Genomic DNA, 11,116 nt, shown 5'->3' with positions numbered 1-11,116 from the left:
AAGCTTTAATTCCATGTCCACCCCAAGACATTTACTTTGTCTCACTGAGCTACCCTGAAATTAGGTGAGCTCAGAATAACTCTAAAATCTAGGACGGGGAAAGACAACGGCTGGACAGGGTTTTAGTTAAGTTTCCATGGTATAAAATGCTTTATTTGGTGCACAATTCATAATTTAAAAACATTTTCAAATATTTCATAGGTTAGTAAGTTACAAGTGTCTCTATCTACAACGACTTTTAGAAAGCAAAGACGTAATATAACTTCACCAACTTTTACAGATTACCATTTGCCCAGCATGTGTGATCTCTATGACACATGCTGGGCATGTGTCACATGCCCAGCATGTGACAAGCAAATACTCACAACACACAGAATTCCCACCAACTTAAACAGAAATTACATTGGTCTCACTCTGAATTTACACAGGCTTAAATAGAAAGGAGAAGGTTCTTCCGGCACGTGCATTTAACATTGCCAGTAGTCTTTGGCCTAATGGCTCCCAAGATAGATCCATGAGATCCTCCAGCCTTGCTCATGACCACAGGAAATTACTGCTTCTGCCATCCCACTTGACCCAGAGGGCAAACAATGTCCAGAAGTGCATAGCTTTTTCAGTATTGGCCAAAGATTGGCAACAGTTGCCTTAGTACATTTATGTGAAAGAGATTTAACAAAGCTGGTTTTTAGCAAATTTCTAGATATAAGCAAAGAATTATGTCTAAGCCTTCTTCTGCCAACAGCATACAGAAATACACTGTTAGAAAGGTACAAGCAAAGATCAGGAATAAGGAGTTTTGAATTAAGTTCCCAACTACCATATAGAGCACAGTAAATATTTGACTTCTTGGTTTCAGACTCTGTGCTCACCTGAATCATATATTCCTTTTTTTTTATATTTCCCCTTAAAGCCTCTGGCAGACACAAGACATCAGGCTAGAAAGCCCTTTGAGTGATGCAGAAGAGGCATTTAATGTTCCTTGGCATACTTGTTTTTATAAATAGTTGTATTTCCACAGCAGGCAAGGTGCTTTAAGTATTACTCAAATGTTTCCAGTGGGAGAACAGACACGGTAGATCTACCTCCACATCTGATACCTCAAGCTAAGTCAGACGTTCAAGTTGGATGCTATACTCCAAGGCCCTGAACTACCTACCATTCAGTACAAGTCGCCTCCATTCCAGAACAGGGCCAAGGCTTACAACCACGTTTGGCATATTCAATTAATACTTGTAAATCTCTTTGATGTTCTACTAAGAAAATGTTTCTTTTTCTATGTTCCTCTTCTGCACCCAATGATGGTATCGCAATCTCAAATTGCAATTATTTTTGTAAAGTCTCCTGTCCTTCCCCTACACTTCGAGAACATAGTTACTCATACAAGCAACCTTCCTGTATTTACATGGGAACAAGAGAAATTCATTTTTTGAATAAGAAATAAAAAACAGAGAACTCATTTGCAAAGCTCCAGTGCCCTAGAGAACATATGCATCACAGTCCAATATAAGGAAGCAGGTGACACATTAATTTCTACTCCCACACAAAGCAACAGTTAACACCATAATATAAACTACAAACATGAAGAAAGGAACAGTTAGTACTATAATATAATCTATGAACAAGAAGAGGACTCTGTCATGTTCAAATGCTTGATCAGGAACTATATTTTCTCTTAAGATCTGACTTGATCTTAAGATCTGCACCTGGGGAGGAATAACCCCAGGCACCAGTACATGCTGGGTGCCAACAATCAGAAAAGCAGCTTTGCAGAAAAGGACCTCGGGGTCCTTGGGGACACAAAGTTTACAAAGCCAGCAGTGTGCCCTGTGGCTAAAAAAGGCTAATCGAGTCCTGGGCTGCACTAGGAAGAGTGTCGCCAGCAAGTCGAGGGAGGTGATCCTTGCACTCTACTCAGCACTGGTGAGGCCACACCTGGAATGGTGGGTCCAGTTCTGGACTTCCCAGTACAACAGACATACTGGAAAGGCATGAAGATGGCTACAGGACTAGAGCATCTCTCTTATAAGAAAAGGCTGAGAGAGCTGGGGCTGTTCAGCCTGGAGAAGAGAAGGCTCAAAGGGATCTTATCAACGCATATAAATACCTGATGGGAGGGTATAAAGACAACAGAGCCTTATGTATTAATCACTTGTTCCTATCTACGCCTTCTCATTCTTCCTGAAGTTTGGACTGACCTATTTGACATTGTCCATCAGCTGAACTCTCCTCTGTTTTCTGAAAAACACTTCTTCCAAAGTGACTTGAAACAATAACATGCACAAACCCCTTCTTGGTTTCACTTTGTATTTCTTGCTATTTCACAGGACAGCAATGCTTTGATGACAATACTATATAGAACAACATTGATGAAGCAAAAAGTTTCCATCAGAAATTCTAAAAAAATCTTTACTAGAAACAATGTTATGATTTTAGTTTATCACATTTAATGGTAAGATGACTAACAGGACTAGTGTACAGCACTTAAAAGAAACTAGGTTATTAACTAGATTGTTTAATTGGTCTAACAGCAAGCAACGTTTTCTCCGTATGAGAATAGACAAGGCTTTTGGAGGAGTCATCATTCAGCATTGGAAAGCTTTTTGACTTCAGAACAGCTGAATTGTTCTGCTTGAATAAAGACAAGGATATTAATGTCTGAATTGATTATAATAATTACAATTCAACACAGAATCTCTCTCCTGTTTCAACTTTGCATTTTTAAAGTTCACTCTAGATTTTTTTTTTTTTAAGTGAGTGACAGTGCAACTTTCATGCACCTAACTATTTAAAAAAAAAGGCAACAAACAAAATGGAGCACAGCATACATTAGGGCTTCCCCAACATCTGTGGCTTAAGTGACAAAAGTAAAACTTTTGTCATTTTGGGGAGGTCTTTTGGTTGGTAACTACTCTTCAGAAGTTTTAGACATTAACAGCAAAAACTTGACTTAATTTAGCAAGTCATCTTCTTGCTGGAGTATTCATGCATCTTCTTGGATAAGACACAATTGTACATCCATCCCATTGTACAAAATGTTGGCACAGTGCCATTACTCGAGACAAAGCACATCAGAGTAGGCTTGGTAAGCCCCTGAAAGACTTCAAACATATCTTTGCTGAACAAGATTGATCAATAAAATTATTTTAGACCACACAATTGTTGCCATGTATATTAAAAAGTTAACTTTGTTTCAAGATCATTTCAAGCCATAAAACATAGTGGGTAACTCAGGGCAATCTTTCTGACAGCGGTTATGCAGTTCCACCAGTTAAAACAAAGGACTGAAGTAGCCAAAGGAATTTATTTGCTGATAATACTCAAATCAAGGTTTCACTACACACATACATAGGTTTATGATCAAATAATAATCTAAATCATGATACACTATTTGCTCTCAGCCTACAAGGTCAAAATTTAGAAGTTATTTATTCTGTGGCCTGTGGGAAAACACAGCAGTAACAGTAAATGACTTTTGAATCAATGACAAACACCTGTTTTGATAACAAACCAGTCTGAGTTAAATTACACTTGGAATTGGACAAACACAGACACCTCTCTCTCCCTCTCTTTTTTTTTTCCCAGTTATATGAATATACCTCAATGTTCCCTTAGGCACCTTTCTAGGTTTAATTACATAAATGAGTGAAGTTGCAAAAAAAAAAAAGTACTGAAAGCTGTTAAGTTCTCAGAATCTTAAGCTTAACTTTGAATATCCTAAATATTAGAAATATTTTTTGTAGTTAAATCTACAATACCCATGAATTTTGCCTCTCTGCAATACAAAAAGAAATCTTTACTGGCAGACTGGCTTTAGTCACAATACTGTGAATTAGGAATTGAGTCTGAATTCACTCACAAAACAAATTCTTTTCTCCTACGTAAATACTTCTGACATTCCTACTGCAGTAATGGGAAGTGCCTTTTTTCTCTCCACATACTAAACTTAAGTTATACAGCACATAGCTCTAAACGGCAGGCTGTAGATTTCATACATGAACAGTATACCCCATTTAGTAAAAAAAAATGCAAACATTCACAGCAATTGTATTTACTGCTAGCCATATCATTACAAGAAAAGTTTAGTCTACTTGGAATTAAAATTTAATGAAGAGCAAACCCACAACTACAGCTCATTAGAGACATCCTACATTAGCACAAATTACAGTAGAGCATAAAAGCATAATCAGAGGTTCTTTCACTTCTTGATAAAGGATGATTTTATATATTATCTTTTGTTTACTTTAAATCTAAGCAGAACAACATAAATTTAGTGGAAACTAAAACAGGATCAGTTAAAGCGTATTACTAAAAAGAAATCTAAAACAGTGTAGAAACAAGAAAAAAATGGTAGTACAAGAAAAGCAGAGTATTACAATTATCCCTCAATCCCAGATTAGCAACAACGGTACATCAGACACTTGCAAAGTTCTCTACAGCCTCAACTTTACAGTCCTTTCTCCTGTGACCACTAAATTGTTGCTGTTTACTTTCAGCCAAGTTTCTAATTCTGGAAAAATCTCATACATGCAATGGTAATGTAATAATACAAGACTCCAAGCTAAAGCAAGATTTAAAGCGTGCTCCAAACAGAGGTAATGAGCTCTGACTATTTAAAGTAATGTCATAACCTCAAATCGAGGTTTACTAAGACTTTCGGGCATAAGATGTGTTCCACACTCACGTCCCTACAAGACACATAATCACTGTTAGCTTTGAGCTATTCATTAGAGGCTATGAGGTTTTGAAGACCAGCAACAGCAGGCTAGAAATGGATGCTTGAACTTGGAACCTCGCGCAGATATCTACGTGTAATGGACACCACCACCACCCAAGAAAGAAATGCCTCCTACTCTGTGAATTAGCCCTATGTAACCATAATTTTCAGCCAAGTATATTAAGGTAACTTAATTCCAAGTTGCTCTTCAGCTTCAAAGGAGGAAATTCTTATGAGGCCAAGTACGTATAGATCTATAAAACACTTCCTGCGAGTGTTGTAATGAGAAGTGATCTAAACTACAAAAAGCAATAGCAAATAGTCCACAATTTCATTCTCTGCCAAAGGCATCCTTACACCTCCTTTGAAGTTCCAGTGAAAGTTAAACTTTAACTCTCCCCAGAATAAGGAACACTACACGACCTGGCATAAAAGGCTGTGGTGCCATGAACAGTCCAGTACCTGGACCCACAAATGACTGGATGGCTCAGCAAGAGTCATCTGATCCATAGCCTGATCACGTTTCTCTGTCAAATCACCAAAAACAAAATATCACGCCTATGCCAGTTTTGCGATTCTATGCCGGCTTTGTATCATGCTGCTGTGAAACCCTCCCGCCAATCTCGCGTTAAAAGCCCTAGAAACAAGCCCCAGTATACCACAGCACCATGACCTAAGTTATCTTGAACAAGGCCATCTACAGACATGGGTTTGGTTCTTACCCTCCAAAATGTCTTCATAAAGTGCATGCACTCCTTCTGGCACAATGACAGCCAAGGCAGTTCCACACAGCAGCCCAGCACCCAGAACAGTCACCAACTTTAATCTCTCCTGCAAGCAAGTACAAAACAAGTATCATCTTTAAGAATGAAAATGCTTTCTTTACTCTCCCTCATTAACAGAGGTTGGGGCAGGGGGAAGGGGGCAGGGGAGCGAGTGATGAACAAAACCTCTTGCTGATTTTTATTCAAGAGCCCCAGTTGCGTAGTCCTATATTGCTAATGATTAACTTCCTGAAAAGCGAACATAGCCAGTGTACGATGCAATCAACTTAAGTAGGAAAATGAAAGTTAAAGATGACCCATTTGACTGTTAACATCAGACAAGAAATGCAAGGTAGTGTACTTGAAAATAGCAAGAATTGCTGTATTTGGCACTAATGATTATTGGGGTCCAATTCACCCTCTAGGGCCTCAAACTGTATGGCCTGCAGAGACAAAGACAGACTGAAAATGCCTGAATCTTGAAGCATGTTTGCAACGCTACGTTTTATCTCCATTCTGGGTTTGTTTTCAAATATATCCTTCCTACTGGAAATCATACTTAAACATGCAAGTTCCCTAAAATCTCTGCTAGGTGTGGCATAGTGCAAGATAAATTGCACTATTCCCCAAAAAAGCCAATCCAAATAACAAAGGAAGATACAAGAAAGAAAACTAAATTACCAAAGCAAAAACAGAAAGACAAGAGAACCAATAATGTAAATGCATCTACAGATACAAATACATTGGTCAAGTATGAGTAGAAGCTGCCAAGTCAGCTATATTTATATAACACAGAAAAGGGCTAAGAAAAGTTTTAGGAATACAGAAAGAGAAAAGGAAGATTTTAGAGAAAAAAGCAGCAGGAGCTGTACTTTCATCTACAGGTTTAGAGACACAAGGAATGAAGTTAAGCTGTTGTAAGACTGTTACAACAGAGAACTATACAAGATGAACTATATTTCAGTCTAAAACAAACAGCCACTCCTGTGCAGAAGCTTGTCCTTAAAACTGCCATACCTTAACAGTCTTCTATTTAATAGGGTATCACTGAAGAACAAACTTTCTTTAAAAACATAAAACTGTGGAGAAAAAAGTAATCTAAGAGAAAACGTCTTTTTTTGTACTTGAAAGATATGATGATGTGTTCCATGTATTAAAAAAAAAAAAAAGGTGCCAGGTGAAGTTTTAGAACTACGGTATCACAGCACCTGCAGAATGTCAGGTAGCTACAAAATACGGCAGAAGGGACTGAATCCCCAAAATAGGTCCAAAATCAGAACTATAAAAAATAGTTTTAAAAGGCTTACTCAAATTAGAGTTCGAATGAGGGAACTGCACCAGTCAAACTGATAAGGGTGCTAATATACATTTTATGTCAGTCTTTTTTTCTTTTTTATCTGCTCAGGAGATGCACAAATGCAGAACAGTGCTTATTGTTTTTACAACCATTTCTAAGCCTTCCAGTAACATTTTGAAAGGAGTTAAAGACCGTAAAGGCATTTAGGGCAATATAAAATGATATTCCACTCTCCAGGTAATTACAGACCATGGCACTCCCCTTTCTTCTCTGCAAAGATAGGGTTTAAAATAGATTTGTTGGGTAAGTATTGCAAATTTGCAATTAAACTTTAATAAAAAATACATAAACTTAATGTTTTTATAGTAAAGAAAAATAGTGTAGTTAGACAAGTTTCTCCAAGACTCAAAGACACACACAAAGAGTTTGTATTTGCTACTATTAGTAAGGGTTATCTTCCTAGTTACATTCTAATATTGGGCAAAAAGGTGAGAGAGCTATCACCCCTCCCAAACTGACTAAATTCTGTTTTACCAACATAAGAACAGTTTACTATTACTTTTTGCTTCCTTGTGACTACAACATTGACAACCTCAAGTCAAAGTCACGTACTGAAAACCCAGTTACATAAACATCTAATAGACTCTAAAATACGACAACTTGCAGAGTCTGTTTCTCACCATTTCTGTAAGAGCCCTTATATCGCCTGTAGCAACCACGGGAGTTTAGATCCTCGTAACAACTGTGTAGCATATATTTTGTGGCAGAACCGTCATCATCTTCCATGCACAAAGAGATGTCTAGGTGCTACCAAAATACCAATGTTAACTACTGAGGACCTGGAGACAAGAGGTCAGTGTTTGAGTAACGGGAAAACATTTGTTGGTATCCTTATAATGCCATCTGTTCTCCTTCATGCACCATAGTGACACAAGTTGTTTAATCTCACCGAAATAGGCAACACTTGCACAGAAGAAATAGGAGGCTCTAGAGAAATGCACAGCTAGTTTTCTGAAAGCAAGCCAAATGTGACCAGAAGGAAGCAATTAGAGCATTACTGGGGAAAATTAAAATAGTAATATGCAACAGATAAAAACACCTGTAAAGTTTCCACAAACATGCCCTGTACGCTGGCATATATAACAATTATACTTGGTAAATTGTTATACAGTGGCAATCTACATGAAAAGATAATCTTCAACACCCACTGTTCATAAAATTGTTTTGCAAAAATATAGTATCTTGCAAGGAAAAACAAGATTATTTTTATACTGCAGCACTATAATCTTTTACATACATATATAAACACAGGGAAAAAAGGTGTCAGAAGTAATACTGTTTTATTACAACTGCAAATACAGAGTACTGCTTGCTTTCATTTGGGCATCTGTGAATTTTAAAGATCCATGAAAATAATACAGACTAACAAGTTACTGTTTCAAGAGAAGTTTCTATCTCCTTTTACACTACAAAATATTTAGACACAGTGAATACAGCAATCTAATAATTGCAGTCTACTCAGACAGGGAAAAGTCACCTAGTTTGATCCAAGAAATCAAACCATTTCAGTTGCAAACACACTTATGTGTCTCTTGTTAAAAACAGTAGCAACACAGTAAATAGCATTAAAAAAATGCATGGGAAAAATCTTAAATTCCTCAAATTAGCAAGCTGTTCCACAGCTCAGTACTTGGTTTAAATCTGCATGGTATTGAAACACTTACTTGGACCTAGCAAAAACTCACACCTACTTTCAGCAGCAAGCAGTCCCAGCCCAGTCAACACTGCCCGCCTCTGTGACGCCAGCAAAAGATTCAAACTGCTAGAACTCGATTTTATTTTATTTTTTGCATTTAGGCTACAACTTAGGAGATAGCCTCAAGAACTGGTATAGCGTTGTTTCCAGCCCAAAGTTAGCCCAACAGAGTACTGTAAGTTAGGATTAAGCTGAAAGGGTACATACGCATACAGAAATAAAGTGAAGCCCTGTTCAGTCTGTACCTTTTTACCACCAATGTTTAGTCATACCGTGCTTCGCTGGAGTTTTATACTTTCAAGAATATCCAAATCTAATTAAAAGAAGAGAAACTAGCATGAAATCAGAACAGAACCAATAGGTTCCACGGCAAAAAACTCATCTGAGGAAATGTATTAACACTAATGAATAATTTTATTGTTCTCAAGCATCTGGGGTATGTTATGTAAAGCATTAATTTTTGTTTTCTAACCATTATAAGTGGCCAGTGGGAGGAGGCATTTTTCCCCTCACTAAGGCCATCTGCAAAACTCTTTGCAAACCACAGAATGCACAGTCCAAACAGTCATTTCAGTTTCAAATTCTCCATGTTGCACAGGCCTAAGCAATCATTTTAAACAAAACAATTCTAACTTCTAATTAGACACTTCCAGGATTAGTTAGTATTTGCAGATAATTGGCAGAGAGATTCAGCTCCTCTTTTAAACCAGCACAGCATGCGCATCCTTAAACTATCCTATTTAAGACAAGTGTAAAACTGAATCAAGAATTTCTGAGAGTTTAAGATACCACAGTAAACTTGATTGCACATGTGTGTACTGTTGGCAAAATACTGCACACACAAAAGGCTAATAAATAGGTGATTACTGCTTATGCAGAGTGCTATGTTTTTGGATTCACAACAGATCTATACTCCTGTTTGGAGTCCCAAATGATTTAGGAGCCCCCTGGTTCAACTATATAAATAAGCCACAAAAACACAGATCAAGAACTCTACCTCCAAACACCACCAAGTATAAAGTCAGAGACAGCAGGTAACTATCAAGCACATACATGAGGAAATGCAGAATTAAATACCAAAAGAGACAATATTAGCATGCTAGGCAGTGTTCTCATCAAATTTGCAAGAACATCCTTTGTAGACTTCAGGGCAAAAGCGAGTTTTGAGAGGCGAGACAGTGGAAGCAACAGCGTTGAAGTAATATAAGGGAAGGTCCATCAAAACATCATACGAAGCACTGGCAAAACAGAACTATGCTAATGTTTATGTAAAGACTTCAGAATATATTCTCATGTTTCAATCTATTTGGCTGAATTGTACTATTACCAAAACGAACAGCCTTTCCTTCCATGCTGTTCAGAGTCTACTGCTCCCAAAGTCTCCTAGTAATAACAGGACCAAAGGACAGGTGCAACCAGCTCTGTGACTTGGCAGAAGAACAAGTCACATCTGCCGTCCAGAGCTTCACTTTCCAAAAGCAGCACTGCTCCCAGTAGAAACGGGAAACCTCTCCTAAAAGAGCTCTTACTACCTCTTAACAACTAAACTCTCACTACACCACACCTGTATACAACTGTCATCACTTAGAAAGGTAAAAACCCCTCAGGCATCAGAGGATATTAGGAGACTTTCAGAGACCGTAAAAATCATAATCCCCTCAACAATCATCTCTTAGAAGCACCAAATACATTCACTTCTGAACTCCTGTACTGCTTGGAAACTCATTCAATCCACAAAAGTCTCCCTTTCCTTTAACAACACCTTATGTATCCAAGATATTTTTCCAAAAGAATGCCTCGAGTTCCATGGGATAGAAGCACAACTTGAAATTGTGTTGTAATCAAAGTGATAGAGTTTAACTTTTCAGCAGTGCAAGCTGCAAACAACATTGTGAACCAAAACAAAGTTTTCTGAGAAAGTTCTCTGAATTGTTTTTAGAAGCCCTAATTTGAGACATAATAAAAGTTTAGACACATAATAAGAGTTACCCTCTGACTTCAGAGATTTCTGACACAAGCTTCTAAGAATAACTATGTCTAGCTGCTATCACATCCTTCCACTACATGCTGCCACTTTGCTTCATCTGTAGCCGAGATGCTCGGAGCAAGTTTGGGACACTTAAATGGCTTTTATACACATTGTAGAATAAGCATGATTTAACATTGTAAATTTGAATTAAAGTTAATATCGCCTTCACAACTTCCTTAAAATCTTGCAAAGTTACACCACCCCTAACGGCACTGCCGTACTTGAAAGGGGACAGCACTAACCCCTTCTGGTAGATCTCTCCATCTAGGTTCTGCTATTCTCCCTTAGCAACCAACGAGCAGTTTGGCGAAGCTGGCTTACCTCGGAAAAATTAACTGCCAAGGGGATAATTCCTGCCACATAGCAGGCGACCAGCATGGCCAGAGACAGCAGGCAGATGGAGCGGAAGTCATCCATTTCGCTGCTTTCTGTCCGGTCCCTTAAAGTGAAATTCAACAGCAACCTTTCCACCTCGCCCCGCACTCCTTAACCCGTGCAGACACCGAGCTCCCAGGAAAGGCTTTCAGCCATGACTGTCTTGCCCGGCGGCTCCGGA

The 11,116-nt window shown here is 38.2% G+C and overlaps 1 protein-coding gene across 1 annotated transcript in view; it reads right to left on the bottom strand.

Moving 5' to 3' along the window:
• SLC39A9 (solute carrier family 39, member 9) overlaps positions 1 to 11,085 on the bottom strand; it is a 23,898-nt gene extending 12,813 nt beyond the window's left edge. Inside the window, exons 1-2 of the mRNA XM_009325583.1 lie at positions 10,882 to 11,085; positions 5,437 to 5,545 (exon numbers count right to left, since the gene is read on the bottom strand). Of these exons, the coding sequence (XP_009323858.1) occupies positions 5,437 to 5,545; positions 10,882 to 10,977 (205 nt within the window). The 5' untranslated portion in view covers positions 10,978 to 11,085. The remainder of the gene's footprint in view (positions 1 to 5,436; positions 5,546 to 10,881) is intronic.
• Positions 11,086 to 11,116: the final 31 nt, after the last annotated feature.

This window comes from Pygoscelis adeliae, unplaced genomic scaffold (assembly GCF_000699105.1).
Source record: "Pygoscelis adeliae isolate BGI_AS28 unplaced genomic scaffold, ASM69910v1 Scaffold356, whole genome shotgun sequence".
In the NCBI taxonomy this organism is placed as follows: Eukaryota; Metazoa; Chordata; class Aves; order Sphenisciformes; family Spheniscidae; genus Pygoscelis; species Pygoscelis adeliae.
Note: the sequence above shows the minus strand (reverse complement) of the source record. Positions and strands in the feature narration are given on the sequence as shown.